The sequence below is a fragment of the Platichthys flesus genome, chromosome 16, assembly GCF_949316205.1.
Source record: "Platichthys flesus chromosome 16, fPlaFle2.1, whole genome shotgun sequence".
Taxonomy (NCBI): Eukaryota; Metazoa; Chordata; class Actinopteri; order Pleuronectiformes; family Pleuronectidae; genus Platichthys; species Platichthys flesus.
In genome coordinates, this window is record NC_084960.1 from 7,258,059 (window position 1) to 7,275,341 (window position 17,283).

Sequence of the window (17,283 nt, forward strand, 5' to 3'; positions counted from 1 at the left end):
AATAATATAAAACACGGGCGATGTAAACCTATCAGATCAGCATCAGTAAACTATAGAGTGAACGTGCCGCGCTTCAACCATAAGTGGGACACCCACAATGGCTCACTGGGGAAGTAGGTCAGTGACCTAGAGAAGCACCGCAAAGTTGTTGTTTGCATTAGGGAGGCGGAGTGATAGACAAACCTTGTTGGTTATGTGGTGTGTGTGTATAAAGTCTTAGTTTAGATTTGGAGAAACCTGACGGTGGAGGTGTGAAACATGTGACTTTAAAAAAACAAAACAAATTTGCGAGAACAGAACTTGTTCACATTTTTGCATGTGGAACCGAATGGATGAATTGCACACTAACCACCAAATGGGAGGGGAGGGGGGTGGGGGGTGAGAGGCTCATGTGATAGTTTATGACCAGTGCAGTGAAAGATTGACGCCAGGTTGCATCAGCAGCAGCGTGAAGGAGACAAAAGAAATTGACACAGAGACCTTCAATGGAAAATAACCACACGCAGTTGTGAGGTAGAGGTCACACATTGCTAGTGTTTTATTGGGCAGTTATATACGTGCATTAGGTCAAACACAAATCTGACCATCAGTAATGGCAGCAGGCGGCACAGCCAAACAGTCACGGGAGTCTCACGGTTAGAAGTCAAGCCCCCCCCCCCCCCTCTCCGCCGCTCCACAACGTATCCACTAACTGCTCCGTCTCGTCAGTATTAAAAAGACATTCAGTTACCATGTTGAGAGGAATACATGTTGCCCTAAGGATGTAAGCTTCATAAAAGCAAGTAACACAAAACACTCTGTTACAGGTCCAGAGATACACAAACACACAAACACAGAGAAAAGTTCCATTTTAAAGGATCTGCTGTTACATTTTTAGCAACTGTTTTCAACAATGACACAATGGTTGATTGCCAATTTAACGCTATCAATTCAGTTACCTGGCAACCATATTGAACCTACATGTGCATGTACATCTTGCTGCATTTAAGACAGTTAAAGCTCATTAATCTTTATTTTCTTCTCAACTAATACGTAATAAAATATTTAGTTGTTATGATTACGTACACAAAATAATTCATGAATATCTCCCCCCAGCGGGAGGACAATACTGACAACGGATAAAAGGAAAGTTTAATTAGAACTTCACAATTTAGGAGGACTTTTAATTGGACTGCCTCTGACTGACGAGGCGTTTGGTCTTAAATGGACTGAAGGAGAACAAAAAAATATTTTTAAGAGAAATGTTAAAGCAAAACCGAGCATCAGCAAAAGAGCTGGAACGAAGATGGGATTGTTTTTTTTGCCTCAAAGTGTGATAAGTCCACCAAAGGAAAACTCAAGTCAGAGCTACTTTGCTGGAATCAGTCAATCACACAAATCCTTGGCAACTGCTCCAACAACAGCAGATGAATCAAACCAGAATGAATAAACACTGAGCATGAAAATATGTCTCTGAAGGCCCAAATCAAATAAGTGTTTGTTTGCTGCATGTTTCAGCCTGAACCACAAAAGATCAAATGGCAGAAACATTTTTGTTGTTGTTGTCTTAAATGATCTATGAAAATACAATCAGTAGATCAAATAATTGATAAATCTCTCTGACGTCTAGATTTAATGAGGCAATACATTTTCAACCAGATACAGAAACAAAGAATGCCTGTATGTTGAGGTCAATAGATTACATACTATAAGGTAAGTGAAGATCTACTTCCTTGAATACATCCTTTACATCAGCGCTTTATTGTAAGCTACACTTTGAGTCTTTTGTTCAGGTTTGACGTCTGCGCACAGACTTTTTGTCTCGCATCTTTATGCAATTCCTAATACTCTAAGGTTTTGCAATCATAAGGTTGACAGTTAATCTCTCCACTTCTGTGGGTACAAGAGCTGCAGTAACACAGTTAAAAAAGTTATGTTGTGCAAAACGGAGTCAATCTACAGACCATTTCCCCCTCCCCTAGAAAAATAGTAACCATCTTGTAAACACAAAGGACAAAATACAGATTTGTTTTTGCTTCAAAGTGCACAGAAATGAATCGCAGCAGGGGAAGGAAAATGTTCATGATCCCTTAACATTTAATGTGCCCGGATGTGATTATTGTTCGACAGGAAACAGTAAGTGCTAGTTGGTCATTAAAGCCTTCATCTTCTTTGGAATGGCTACAAGTGTTCGATATCATATTTGTCTTTTTTCATTTGTTGTGGTCTTTTCATAGGACAAAAAAAAAAAAAAATAATAATCTATGTGCATGTTCCTTCCCCTTAGCTATTTGAAATACATAGCAGAGAATCTTAACTTCTGCTGTTTTTTTTTTAAATTCCCTTTGGTTAAAGAAACGCTGGCATACACCCAACGGATTAGCTGTGATTTAACTATTATACTCACAGGTAGCTGAATTTGCCTGCTAGCTATTTTCTCTACATTGCTTCAGGCAAACTGGGTAGTAACACGCGTTTCCATTCTGCACACATTTCATGTTTAAAAGACTAAAACGCTAACTAACAACAGCGCTAGTACAGAGTACAGAACAAACCATTAGAACTATAAATGCATAAATTAGCAATTAGCTGAATGTAGTAACACATCACAATATTGTCATTACTGTATGCCTCCATACTGACTCAAATGCATGGACCTGCAGTGATTTGTTTCGCAGTTATTTACCTCTGTTTAAAACCACATCGGACAAATTAGCTCGTCTGGGACTATACATCCCACACTAACAGATTAATACATGCATTTATAGTTAAATGCAAAAGAGTAGTGCAGTAATGTATGTTAGAGCAACACTGTGGCTTGAGAATGACAAAGCAGAGCAGAGATCTTGCAACAACACTGCCAGTCAGCTGTGAAATGGGACTGGAGACGCTGTGTGGTTGAGGAATCATATGGGTCGAGGACCTTTGGGTGCCCTGGGGAGACATCAAGGTTCTCTGAGAACAGTCTACAAGGCAAACAGGGCGTCTTCTGTCCGTTCAGCCTTCTTGTGGGAGCCAGCAGGGGCTCGGGCTGGGAGAGCAGGGTTAGCTCCCGTGGGAGATGCAACGGTGTCTGTTGACTTCGCTCGCTCCTCCAGGAACTTATCAAACTCTGAAATAAATAGTTTTTACTCATGTTCAGTCGCCTGCAAACGTTATATTAATGAATTGGCGTGTGTGGGGGTAATAAACCCTTCCACATGTTTGAGCTAGTGGAACATATGCAATTGTCTGAGTCTGTACCTTCACTGGTCACCCCTTCCTCAGTGGCATCCCCTTTCTATTAAAAAGAAAAAAAGTAAAACGTTAAAATGCACAAGTTTGTAGAAACTATTATTAACTGAAAAGTCTCTTTTTCAAAAGACAGAAATAATCTTTGATATACATTGAGCAACATGATAAGTTTGTGTACAAAGGCGTCATACCACTCGAACGCCTGTCAAGTTCACACAGACTGATCGATACAAAGACGCTCAAGAAAAATCCATCAGTCATGCATCCCTCACACACTTTTGGATGCAACAAGAAGCTTTCTCTTGTCCAACTTCACAACCTTCACATGCATAGTCAAATAAGATCGTGTCATCTGTTGAAACATATTAGTGCCATGTTAGCTGAAGGAGGCCAGACCACACGATAACAAACCATTCTCTATCAGTCATTGGTGGAAATAGGTTAGGCTACGGTGAATGAAAAGAAGTGAAGTTAAGGGAACTCAACCTTAACATATCCAGTTATGAGATGGATGGATAAAGTGTGCTATACATATATATATATATATAAAAAAAAAAAAAGTGAGCGTAGGAGAGAAAGAAACGAAAGAAATATAAATCAAGGTAAAGAAGTCTCACCACGTCAGCACAGAGCCACTCCTCTATGTCATCCATGACAGAGGACTGCGATACAGGGATCTATGGAGCAAAGCCATGGACAAACCAAGGGGCAGCACCAAAGCCACACAAGAGAAACACACCAAACCGAAAAACAACAAAAAACAAAAAAATGAAACACACAGACACAAATAACAATAGAAATCACCAAAAGCTCAATAGGGAAGATGATAGAAAGGAAACAAATCAAAATGAGAACAAAAACAAATGCCAACACTCAGCCCCTCTCGACTCTGTGCTCTTACTTTTTGACCGAGTGCAACAATCTGCTACTCAGCTGTCTTCTAAGAGAACAGGAGTTTCCAGGTTGTCTATTGTTCTCATTAGTTCTGTAGAGCTGACATGGCGTAACAGCTGCCGGCTAATGTCACACAGCAGTGTTAATCATTCCACATCATTAGTTAATGAGCAAATCGCTAGAACGCGATTAAGAGATTGATTGGACAAGAAAAGCTGAAAGCACAGGGACCGTCGAGGAGCAGGGCAATCCCACAGCATACACAAAAACTTGGGGCACGCACACACCACATAGCCTGAGCAATGCCGCATGGCCTGCAGTGACTGTGATGATGGAGGCCATGTTAGAGTGGATGGTGTACATGTGTGCTTATGTAGGTGTTGGGCAACAATCAGGACTGCTGGGAAATGAGAAAAAAAAGAGAACTTTTATCATAGCTAAAAAATGTTTAGCCATGATTTAAAAAAAAGTCCAGGAGTAACAGTTAGGGGAATTAGAAAAGTTGCTTGCATGCTTTTTGTTTTAAATAAAAGTAGAAAAGCCATAAATTTCTAAGTCTAATCCTCCTCCTCCTTTCACTGCCTGTGTAAATAATACATTTTGACCCTGATCTGATATCAAAGTGGAATAGGGACAACAAATACCCCTTTTTCCTGAGGCCCTGTAATAAAAACACTTGAGTGGTTTCCTTGTGACATCACAGTTGACGCAGTGAAGGGACAAATCAAAAGAGAGGCCAAGGCAGCAGGGCAGTGGAAGTCATTCACAGGAAGAAGAAAAAAAATACAATGCATGCAGCTGTGTGAAAAGGGCAGACAGTGTTGTAGAGAAGTGCAAAACAAGATGTCTGTCCCTGTCATGGCTCTAAATTACAGTGACAGAAGTTTCATCTTTTATACTCACTTTAACATTCAGTCAAAACAGCAACTTAGTTGTTAGACTCTTAACAGATGTTGGATCTAGTGATTTATCTGTTAGTAAATCAATTTGTGTTTTTGAGAGTGAAACACGTGAGGTTGACATTAATAACATTGAATGTGTTATCACAGACCGTTAGAGAACAGCTCACAGATACTCAGCACTACACAGCAAACCTCCTTCTCCTATACTCGAAAATTGGAAGATATGTCATTGGTACTTTAACAGTAATCCCCTTTGTTGACATTGAATTTGCTATGTAGTGAAAGTATCTGTACTCCTCCGCTATTTTAGTGTATGACTGTTAGAAGATGGATCTAGATGAATGATGCACTTGGGGACCAGTTAAGCATATTAGTTCGTCCACAGAGAGGATATAGTATTGTGGAAAGTGTCAGAGTAATAAGGTCAATAAAATACAATAGAGGTGAGCAATATGCAAAAAGAAAATCAGATGTCGCAGTGTGTCATGATTATACATTTTCTGGAGAAAAAAAAAATCAGTTTTTGACTAATCTGGTGAATGAAATACCAAATGAAGATACAGTTTCAGTCCATTCAGTATTATCACAAAACTGTTCTGGCTTCGTATTTGTACCATTACCTACTGCTTACAACCACTACAAAATATGGAATAAAATTAGAACCAGTTGACGAATCCCTATCATCTCAATGTATTGTTATATTGCCCAACACTAGAGTATAACTGTACTAGATATGGAAAGGGTGGTCTTAAGGGGAGAAACACTGTTATTCATGGTCGTCTTCTGAGAATTCTAGGACAGAGTAGTAAGATGAAACTATATTAAATGCATGGATGATGGTGATGATGATAATGCTGGAGGAGGTTGGGGGTGATGTTGGACATGAGGAGAGGTTATTAGGAGGACAAACTGAGGATGGAGTCCTCACCATTCCTTGGGTAATAAGCCAGCTGTCTATGGGCAGCTCCTGATCTGCTGGGTTATCATCCCCTTTTACCCTCAGCTGAATCAACAACAGAACAACACCTTACACAAGAGAAGAAAGGTAGCAGGCCCCTAACAACAGCATAGCATACAGTGCAGAGAGAGAGACAGAGGAGAGGTCAAATATGTAAGAGAAGATTTTCACTTCAAAAGAAAAAAAAATGAAGAGAAGAGAGAAAATGGCAAAGGGTCATTCCATAAAGATGAAAATGAGGAAAATATATAAATAAATAGAAATGCTGTAGTAGAAACAGGGTACCTGAGGTAACTAAAAAAGGGATGTCATGTGCAATCACCACTGTCTGTCTGCTCGTATGTGTCAGCATGTGTGTGATTTTGTAAGCTCAGGTTTCAGAATCTGTGTACCCAGAGATAACCATGCAAATGCATTGCAACCTGTGCACAGACATGGAGACCAACTCGTAAAATATTGAAACTAACACGTGACTTCTGGGTTTGACTTTCTGTGCAAACTGTAAAGGTAGAACAGACACTGGACCATGAAGGAGCTGAAATCTATTCTGAAGAATGCAAAAGTCGATTCCATGTCCACTGGTTTAGATATAGAAACTGCATGTAAGGAAATATTTGACATTTTGAGCTACTACTCACCAAACTCATATCAATGCTTTTAACTAAATAGCTCGATGTTGGATATTTATTTTAGCTAATCAGACCTAGAAAAATCCTAACACAAACCTAAACCTTTGTTCAAAGTTCAAGTGTCACTGCACACAGCACAAAAGTCACTGTAGGACAAACACTATAACAGATCATGACATGCAAGGAGTGACCGACGCCTCAGGACAGACTGGACCAGGTAGCCTTGACACCCATGTAAAACCACCCAAACGCCATATAGGTGAAAGATGTATCAACGACATGCTTCATTGTACTCACCCCTCCTGCGTTCTGCTGTCTCACATCCAAAGCTGAGGCCAGGCCACCCAGAGCCTGCGGGTCCTCATACTTTACACTGTGCATGAAAACACACACAAAATATATAAGATATTGCACTGAGGCAGAAATACTAAAAACACCAACGCAAGGTTACATCATCAAATATTGATCCCACAAGACTTTTCTTAGTTTTTTGATGAGGAGAAAATGACAGATCAAAATTAACCCCCCCTTAAAGTATTACAAGATCATTCTAGGATATACTAACAAAGGAAATAGCTCACTTAAGGAGATAAGGGGCAGAGTGAGTGACAGTGAGAAAAACAACATGGTGCCATTACAGTATAAAAGTGCCCACGGGTGTATTTTATTATTAAAAGGGGGCTATGAATAACTATTTAATTGAAATAGAGGATACCCTGAATAACATTGTAAGAGGACCTGGGCTGCCCCAGAAGCTAAATTAAATCTTGACCTACTTCTTGCGCTGTTCAGCCAGAGAGCTACTCCTGGTCTGGGCAAACATGTCAAAGTCATCCCGGTTGTGGCTTGGTAGAGATGACAGGGTCCCACTCACGCTGTCCGACCCTACATCTTAAGTGGGATGGTGACAGAAGAGAGGAGAAAATGGGGGGAAATTGAGAATTATTAAGAAAGATTTTAAGAAAGATAAGAAAAGGGATGGTAAAAGCAAATCAATCATCTTCAGGATTACAGACAGGTTTGACCCAACTATTCAACTCAGTAGAATGTGGCTGTGTCTTCTCCACAAAATAAGAATTGCAATATATCCAAGCCTTCTACAGTGTGCAAAGGTTTCCAGGAGACCATCAGAGGGGCAAGCAGTTAGATATGTTGCTGGGCTTATTTCCCATTAGCAACCAGATTATGAGCCTTTTTATACTCTGCTGCTTCTGCTTTGGAAAGTCTGTAGAGACTCTGGAGGAGGGAATGGATGTTACACCTCTAATGAGAGTAGTTGTAAACGACAGTTGTATGTGCAGGTTATCAACCTTTTTTTCCATGTACAATTTTCCTACCCACTGGAACATGATATCATACTGTTCTTACCTAGGCCAGCTAGTGTGGTGGAGAGCGATGCTGTAGTGGGGTTATGGGCTGGGGAGGCAGTGGCCCCGGCGATGGAGCGCGGTGGAGGGCTAGATGTGTTCCTTGGCGTTACAACAGCAGGGGAGCCTGGGCCCAGGTCTATCAGGTTGTCCTCTGTGGCCTCATTCAACATCTGGGAGGGGAAGAGAGAGAGAGAAAGGTGACTGTCAGCAATAATGAATGGGTGCATGAAGTACTTATGAGCTTTTACAAAAGTTCTGGCAGCAAATAGAGAGTTGACAGTATGTGAGTTTGTTGCTTTCCTTTGTATACAGAGGAAACACTTTACAGCTACTAAAATGCTACAGGATCTACAATTTACACACTGTGGGTCAGTGGAGGCTAGACACAGGGACAACACAAGGGTGAATAAACAGTGTCCAAGACTTCAGAAGTGAGAGACAGAAGGCAAGAAGGAGAGGGGAGGAGGACACTGCACATTATCTAGTTTCACAGTGCTACTGATGTTGACACATCGTCTGGGTCTAAGCATTTGCTCCATACAACAGATGGTTAACATTCATCACTCTGTTCATCCCCAGTCGCTGGCTAGGATTGAACACGGTGCTGGTGTGATACTTGCCTCCGTCAGCTGGCCACAACATAAACAGACAGAGCACACAGAAAGATCAACGATAGGCAAACACAAACAGCTATGTGGGATGTAGTGAGAGACGCTGTTACTGGCAAATGTCCACTTTAAATAGCAGAATGGAACATGTTCCTGTTTTGCCAAGCAAAATTGCATGTATATGCTATTATATTATAAGCAAATAATTAATATGAATTCAGATACTGACACGGTAAAATAAACACAACGAATGGCTACGTGAACTCCTTTATGATGGAAACTTCTCTTATAGCAACTGGAATGTGAGACAAAGTGCCAGACGATGTAGCTGCGTTCAAATGTTTCTGAAAACATGTTAAAAGCAATCCAATAGAGGCTTTGTACATGGAGATGCGATTGATGGTACTTACCCCGTTGTTCTGTGCGGCTCTACCCGACCTGTATCTCTCATACCTGTGAACAGCAAAGAACCTTTGAGTGTTTTATCACATCCTTTGTGGGCTTCAAATGTTTACACATCTCTCATCTTCAGAAACTTCATGAAAGAGACATCTAAGCAGTTTGAAGCCAGATTTATATATTTATTTTACTGAGTTTCAAAGTGCTTCACAGTGCTTCAAAGTAGATGTCTAACTCCAAAATATCAAATTAAAAAACATTGATATGCTAACGTATAATCACACATAGACATTCATCTTTAAAATCTAAGTTTGAGATGCTGCTTGACATCCAACAATTAGTTATCGATTAAATTCATGAGCCTAAGTCTTGGTGTAAGGGCCAGTAAAAATATCAAGCCTAACTAATGAGTTAAAATAACTCAATATTCAAAGCATCTTGAGAAAGAAAAGCATGTGTTTTCTTTTCTGTCCCTTATTTGCAAAAGGAACTAATTCCGATTTGTTCTGTTGACTTTACCTCTCATAGCGGAGGAAAATATTGTTGAGGTCGTCGTTGACGTGGAGGAGCTCCTCGGTCACTTCCTCATTAGAGACACGTGAAATCAGCTCGACCACCCTCTCCTGCATGGCCCTGCATGTCCTGTTCAGCTCCTTGATAGATTGGCACAACATCAACAGATCAATCAATACATTAACTGACAAATCAATAGATAAAAAAAGAAGGAACGGGAGAAAGAGAGCTGTAGAGAGGGGAGTCAGACTCGCACACAAATAAGCAATTGTATATGGAATAAAGACTCAACCATGTAAATTATCTTGTCAGACAGATGCACTATTATACGGCTCCATTTCGACACAATGGGTGGAGAGCTTTGCATGAAATTAGGAAATTCACTTCACAATAAAAGTCTTTTACAGGAGATTCAGTGTTGAGCAAGTCAGAAACATTTCCTCGGAACAAAAGATCGACTGGGAACAAAAGAACACAAATCTAAGACAGAAAAGTTTCCACATAACATCTACAACTTGCACGGGTTCCTCAGCACAAAGCTAGATTCTTGCAGCTGACACAAATACCAGAGTGGATTTGGTCTCAACAGATTAAACTCTCCAGAACTTTCTATACCTCTGGTTAATTGCCATTTCTAAGATTGTACCACAGCCAACTCACTCTTAAGAAGTTGAAGGGGAGTTGAGCATTTCTTCTCAAAACTAAAGACAACGCTCCCCCTAGTGGCAAAATGTTTCATCTGACATGCAGTGTTGGAAAGCGTTTTGCTCTCTCAATCATACAATACCTTTGACAATGTGAGGGCATTCGTTATTTCTGTTAGAACATGACTATTATTGTGATTTCTTGCCAGATAATATCATGCAAAGAACAAAAAAATGCTCCAAGCTATCTTACTTTGATTTGTTTTGATTATTTAAGCATCTTTAAAAGCAAATGAAACATTGAAAAGTCATAGTAATGGGTGAAGAAGTTGCATGTGTGTGGTTAAGCTGGACCTCATATTGTATTCATCTAACCTGCAGCAGCTCCAGGTCAGAGGCACCTTCCTGGCTGGGAACCATCTCTGTTAGCATCTCTGACATGACTTTGATGTTTCCTCTCACTACGTCCAACTCACTGCGCAGCCGGGCAATCTGAAAGCACAGAGGGTCAAAGGTCACTTTGGACTTGTCCAGTGTCTGCAGTGCAGCAGATGTTCTTGAAAGCAGTAGACTGAGTGTTTGTGAAAGCTTGTAATCTGCTTTAAATCATGCACTTGATTACTGAAGTCTGGATTAAGATTTACAGACTGACAGGTCCTTTAAATAAATGAAGCTGACTTCACTTTAGTGGCAGTCAGCTTCTTTAGCAGTCCAATACAATCCATTAAAAGTCCCTTGTCGAAGCCTGTCACCTGTTCAGCTGTTGCTGTGATGGGACCGGCCACGTTTGTGACCTGTGGGACAGGAACAGGGATCGGGGCAGGTTTCAGAGCCGCTGCAGCAGGAGGTGTAGGGGCTAGGTACTTGATCATTGCTGGGTCAACCTCAGGGGTACCCTGGAGGAAGAAAATAATAACCTGTTAGAATATTAGTGTGTGAATATAAATGTGTTTGTGCAGTCTGTGTTTTTCTCTATTTTCACCCTCTGTGGCGTGTGAATTGGAGACAATGCGTCTAGGTCTGCCATTGGGAACTCGATGCCTTTCCTCTTCAGCTCCTCATAAATATGGACCACCCCAGTAAGATCAGGGCTACTCCTGAAGGCATCAGCCCAGGCCTGCAGCAGCACACAGGAGAAACACACACACATATACATTACAACGTGCAATTAAAATAGGGGGGTTTAATAGTTATTTTATCATTTTATATCATAGTCTAAGTAAAATAGCTTTTTTGTTAATGTCCTGTGACAAAACAAATCAATGGTCAAGGATCTCTTGCATCCTCCCGGACATTGTACACTCACTGACAGTAAAACAGACAAGGAAGAGTGGCTAAAAGAGGTGTGTCCCTTTGGTTACCCTTCAACAAATCCCTATAAATATTTAGAGGACAGCAGGAATAGAAAGAGTGAACACCACCTGCTGGCTGAACAGATCTCAGGTAAGTGGATAGCAGCACTAAGGGCAGCAGTCAGAACACCTGGGAGGTGGTGGACACAGTGGCCATCTGGCTTCTAAGCACGAAGAGCAGCAGGACCAGAGAGAGCTCCATACCTGTATGAGCGACAGCACTTTGTCTTGTACGATCGTTGGAGGATTGGTTTTGGGAGATATGATTTTGACCAAAACGCCATCAATGAAATCTCTGTTTGCGACCTGGGCATGAAACCTGTGGCCGCAATTCTTCACACATGTTTCCAATACCTGCAGAGAGGGAGATGAAACAGAGATAGATTCCTTACATAATTAAAAAAATCTGCAGAGGATGAAAGTTTGTCTGTGTGAGGCAGCAGAGAACAGGAATGACTGTTCATAAAAGGTCTCAGTCAGGATGCTTTCTTCACACAGGGGGGCTTTTAGCTAGCAGAGCCATCAAAGACATGGGGGGGGGTTGAGAACTGAGAACACACCTCAAAAAGCACGGCTGCTATAAAAGAAAATGAAAGACGAGCAATGTCAGACGGATAAAAACATCCCCGACGGTGACTGGGAGAAGAGACGCAGACGGATAAAATGACCAAGAACACAAGATCAGGAGAGGTCAGGTTTAATGCAGGGTGCAACCTATCAATGTGGCAGACACACACAATCACACACTGCCAAGCCACAACAGCATGGACGCAGCCTCCTGAGAATCAAACGATGGCAAAATGCCCCAAAGACTCACTTTTATGAAAAAACACCGGCTGATATGTCGTCTTACCGTTAGCGCCAGCATCACTTCCCTGTAGTTCTTGTTGCCGCTGAGTCTCTTCTTCAGTGCCCGCATGGCATCTTTTGGCCTAAAGGGACACGGCAGAGAGTGGGCATGACATCTTTGTCTTTGCTGGAATAAATTATTTTTCTGTGCCATAAGAACACGTGCCAGTCGCTCTGTCTGTGTTACTGCTTGACCAAAAACCATCTGTTTCTTCGTTCTGCGTGTCTATTGTTCTCCCAAGGCAGGATCAAAGCTGTCCATGCATGAAGAGCCCAGGTTGGCTTTCTGTCTCAAACTCTTTTTACTGCAGATCAGACCAAATACTAAGCTTATTGTACGTTTTTATATGTCTTCTCTCTATTATAAAATATAAGTTACTGTACATAAAGCATCCTTGGATGGTACTCTGCAAGGGTCAGTATGTGATAAGACAGGGCTTCCCAAACTTTTCAGGCCATGAATCCTCAAATAACCATGCCAGAGACTTGGCAACTAATAGAAACTTGAAATATTGTTCTTTTTAAAATCACAGTAGAATGGATTTTCAGTTGCAGAACCTCAAGTCCAGCTCGGGAGCCAGGCAGACGATGTCTAACATGCTAAACATCTTTAAGACAAGAAGTTCTGTGTTCTGTGAAGCTGAACTCCCTCCCTCCCTCTCTCTCTCTCTCTCTCTCTTTTTCTGTGTTGCTGTGTGTGTCATTGGAGAGGGCCCCACTTCACATGCCGACACAATGAGTGTGTGTAGGCATGAAGAATGTGAAAAGCACAAGGAAAAAGTGCTGAGGGGAAAATGGAAAAACATATATTCAAAAAAAGGAATTTTAAATAGTAATCTAAATTTAAATAAAAATGTATCATGATGTACTGATAGTGAATTATTAGTAGAAACTTTCATAAACCATCGTAGGCTGGGCATCTTTCAGTGTAGGAGGCTGGAATAAGAATTTCATTCATTCAGTAGGAGACACCTCAGGAAAACAATAGGCTTTGTGTCGTGTGGGAGGGGCTCACCCTTCTTCTGTCTCATTTATGATATCACAGATTTCCATGTTGAGGGTCCAGTCCTCATTCTGCAGGCCTCCATCTGTGGCCCTCTCTGGAGGAAAAACAAACAGTTCAACCAGAATATCATTAACATTTGGATTCATTTGCAGCTCCACTGAAGCTTTTTTCCGATACCAAGATAATGGTTTTATGAGACTGTAATACTGATGCTAAGGCAGAGGAAGCTGCCGATTGTGTTTGTCACTGAAGAAAACTTTAGCTTTGATACCCGATCCACTGTTTGCAAACTGCCAGCTGTCTCACTAGCGAGCATGATGCTGCATTTCAGTCCGGCTCAGTTGTCGCCTGTGCTAAGTCGATGAACATTAATTGAAACAACCTTGCATAAGGTTGAGAGTAAACTGTTACTGTTAACTGTTGTGTAAGCAAGTCAGCGTGTAGTGCCAGCTTTCTGTGCTTTCAGTCTCTCTAACCAAACTATTCTCACCTTGGCAGAGAACACTGTGTGTGGGATCCCAATCCATTGCACATAATATTCATATAATTGAATATTGTTATATTATTGGAAGAACAGCTTGTGCACATGCCTCTTCATTAACGTTTAGTGGTGTGACGGCTCTATGAATGAACTCTGAACTGACTCTGACCTGCAAGAACGCAGCCGGTCACTGATGACAACTGCTTTAGTTGAAACGAAATTTGACAAACTGTTAGTAATCTAAAAATAATAAATAATAAACCCTTCTTTAACATGTTTTATAACTTTGTAGTAAAAGCCTGCAAACATTTAAGGGAAGTGAAGTTTATTGCATCTGTTTAATCGGTCAACTGACATAACAGATGAAAAACAGCAGCCACAGAGACCTGCTCCCCCTTTCACACTCCACCCTACAATTTAATAGCATTTTGTTGAGTAATAATGTGATCCAGACTGCGGGAAGCTGCAGTGATGAACTGGCGCTGCAGTCATCAATGCAGTCCTCGCTCCATCTCCTCCTTCCTCTCCTTTCCCCTGAATCCATCCATCATGTCTGTGAATGCTGCTATCTTTCAGGAAAGCAGTCACTTGGGGTGAGATTTTCAGTAAAACTAAAAAAAAATCTGTTGCTGAAGCAAGCTGTGACTGACTTCCTGTGGATGTCAGTCAATAGATTCTCATTAGAGGATTCCTGAGCTTGGACAGGAGGAGCTCCTCTCTCTGACGCCCAGGGGCCCTGATCAGGCTGTCCTGCCCAGACCAAGAGCCTCTCACTGGGCTGTGTTGCCTTCCTTTTGGGACGCTCAAAGTTGGACAAGCCTGATAGCCGTGATTTATTCATGCTCTCACTCCCCCTCTCTAATCATCTTGTCACAGATAGGGCAACAACTGAGAGACCGGCATAAATAGATTGAAAATGAGGAGCACTTGGAGTCTTGGTGTTTGGCTGCACACAACGTATACAAAGGTGAGTTTGGAAGAATTAACCAGCCACCACCACAAAAAATATCGCATGTAATCCCCTCAAGTGGATTGTCAGGTCGAGGAAGGGTAGAGTATGTGTGGCAGAGAAGAAACAAATATCTGATCTCTCCATGTGGAACGAGCTACGACGACCCTGAACAAACAGAGCCATGCTAATGAAGTTAATTGCCTGCTGAGTGCTTTCAGTCGTGGTGTTGTGTCAATCCCCCTCAGTCCTGGGAATCTACATCACACCAGTGAACCCAGTTGATCACATGGCTTTAACCAGTGGCAGGCTGTGCCATGCACTGCCAACAAAGCTACAGATTCCTGTCCCTGTCTGGCACCATCTCTCCATCTATTATCCTTTGAGACTTTTCCTTACAACAGTTTTCACTTGTCCTCATCTTTTCCCTTTACATTATTTGTTTGGTATTTATTGTACAGAGCTCAAGATTAGTAACAGTATCACATCATATAATTGCCAAAAGTTTGCTCTTCCAGACATTCATTGCTTCATTATGTTTACAGCCATAGTGCCTTGACCATTATGCTGCATCATGAAGCGGAGAGAAAACATACAAGAGAAACTTCTTGAATCTCCCCTCCCCTACATCATTCACTACCTCGAACCCCTTCTCTGTCTCTGAACACAACCCAGTGCTTCCCCCATCAGTTGCTCTCTGTCTCCTCTGCCTGTCTCTTTCTCTTTGATCATAAGTTGATCTCTCGCCCTGCTGCCTTAACAGCCAAACAGACAGCAGGGTGTAGAAGTGTGCACAGTGCAGCTACTCAACCAAAAAGATCAGGAGATACCTGGCATCTCTGACAAGTTGGAAAATCCTAAATGTACTGCAAACACCCCACTGCCTGACCCAGAACAACTGTGAGTAAAATGCCAGCGTGAATGCTCTAAGGTGGTGCCTGAGGGCAGTCTTGGACGACATGGCACACAGTTTGTGTTTTAAGTTATTTCTGACAGAATTACATCAATGAGCTTGAGTGAACTTCTACTTTCTATCTTGAAAAAGTGAAAAAAAATATGTTCGAGAAAGACTATTTATAAACGAGCAGCTTGATCTATGACAGCTGGGAAAAAGACGTTAACAGCTGCATTTACTTAATCAGAAAAATTCTGCAGATGGAGAAATTGATGTTTGGTTCACATCTGCTCTGCAGGAGTTTAAATAGTTCTAAAACAAAGAAGAGGAAAGGAAATGTCTGTGGAATGTAGGGCTCGGAGTATAATAATCAATGTCATACTATTATTTATTTTATGTTGTAAGACTCGTTTTGCTCCTGGGTTAAGGTTGTGGTTTTGATCTCTTCTTTACTGGCAAATATATGATAAACAACATCTGAAGTGAGTCAATCAATTATGAGTTATACATCCTCACTGTGCACATAGATCAACATTATATCGATATATATATATATCAATGTATATGGTGCCCAGCCCTAGTTGAAGGTTTACACTACTTCTTAAACACTGGCACCAGAAATCAGAGTAGTAAATACAGAGGATAAAGGCTAATAGAGGCCAGTCAATGTCAGATATGATCTAACAGAACCCAAGATGGTGGATCCTCTTTACAGAAAGGATTTCATTAAACTGATAAAGAAGTACCACACAACACTTTAACATTAACTTCTGTAGCTCATTCAGTGGGTGCCAGTAATCACTTAGGGTTAGGGTTAGTGTAATGCAGGTTAACAGGGGGTCATCAGTACAGTGAGGGGTGTTGGACAAGAGGAAACCGGTCAGCACAGCAGTGCAATAGCTGAATTAAAATAAAAGCAAGGTAGATGGAGCTGACTATAAAAAGATCAAATATAATACAAATACATCACTAAGACTTTAGCCATTCAAAGGTGCAGTGGGACATGCGTTGCAAAAGAAGTAACAACTTTAACTGTGTGTGAATATAAGTTAGTTTTTCAAATAAACATTTCATATCCTCACAAACTGTGCAGCACTGTCCACAAAAACGCTCTCTAAGTCGTGGAGGTTAGCAGGCTAACATTAGCTAGAGGCTCAACCCCATCTATGCTCAACCCGAGCAGATGACGTTTGCTGCGATGATGCTACCGGCTAGCTCGCGGTTAAACCGTGAATAAACCCCGGTTGAAAAAAAAAACACCTGATGTGAACCCAGGTTTAACGTCTGTGTCGCGGAGGAAGTCTCAAGTCTCCACCTGAATGACCGGGAGGCTCACGTACCTACACACTGACCCACGGGAGTGCTGAACGGGTTCCCGAGTAAAAACTCCATCTTGACAACAAACAATCCGATCAGGAGCTGGATTGACGGAGGCTGAGGCCCGGAAGAGTCCCGCCCACTGGACATCCCTATAGGTCGACAGGTCCACAGAGTTTGTCACGTATGGCTACAATCGATGTCACTCATGATTGGCAACTGAAGCTGCGTTCAAGACATATTCTTAGACGTGTTAGTTTCCGTTCTACCTGATGGCGAAAAATAATTCTGTATAAATGTATAA

At 41.5% G+C, this 17,283-nt stretch overlaps 1 protein-coding gene across 3 annotated transcripts; it reads right to left on the reverse strand.

Moving 5' to 3' along the window:
• Positions 1-514: 514 nt before the first annotated feature.
• Positions 515-17,093, reverse strand: LOC133971376 (TOM1-like protein 2). Of its 3 annotated transcripts, XM_062408695.1 has the most exons (16): positions 17,003-17,093; positions 13,347-13,431; positions 12,336-12,414; positions 11,687-11,836; positions 11,113-11,247; positions 10,883-11,026; positions 10,506-10,622; positions 9,493-9,626; positions 8,985-9,027; positions 7,965-8,136; positions 7,373-7,487; positions 6,894-6,969; positions 5,938-6,012; positions 3,831-3,890; positions 3,223-3,259; positions 515-3,091 (listed from the first exon to the last, which is right to left on the reverse strand). In XM_062408695.1, the coding sequence occupies exons 1-16, from the start codon at positions 17,052-17,054 to the stop codon at positions 2,946-2,948; spliced, it is 1,620 nt and encodes a 539-aa protein (XP_062264679.1). In that variant the 5' UTR covers positions 17,055-17,093; the 3' UTR covers positions 515-2,945. The 3 variants fall into 3 exon arrangements, with proteins under 3 accessions (XP_062264679.1, XP_062264680.1, XP_062264681.1); XM_062408696.1 differs by lacking the exon at positions 5,938-6,012; XM_062408697.1 differs by lacking the exons at positions 3,831-3,890; positions 5,938-6,012.
• Between the last annotated feature and the right edge of the window lie 190 nt (positions 17,094-17,283).

Coding starts and splice junctions, on each gene's coding strand:
- LOC133971376 (XM_062408695.1), bottom strand. CDS start 17,054: ATGGAGTTTTTACTCGGGAACCCGTTCAGCACTCCCGTGGGTCAGTGT. Junction 6,013..6,893: donor GACAGCAGAACGCAGGAGGG/GTGAGTACAATG, acceptor TTGTTGATTCAG/CTGAGGGTAAAAGGGGATGA. Junction 3,891..5,937: donor GGCTTATTACCCAAGGAATG/GTGAGGACTCCA, acceptor TTTGCTCCATAG/ATCCCTGTATCGCAGTCCTC.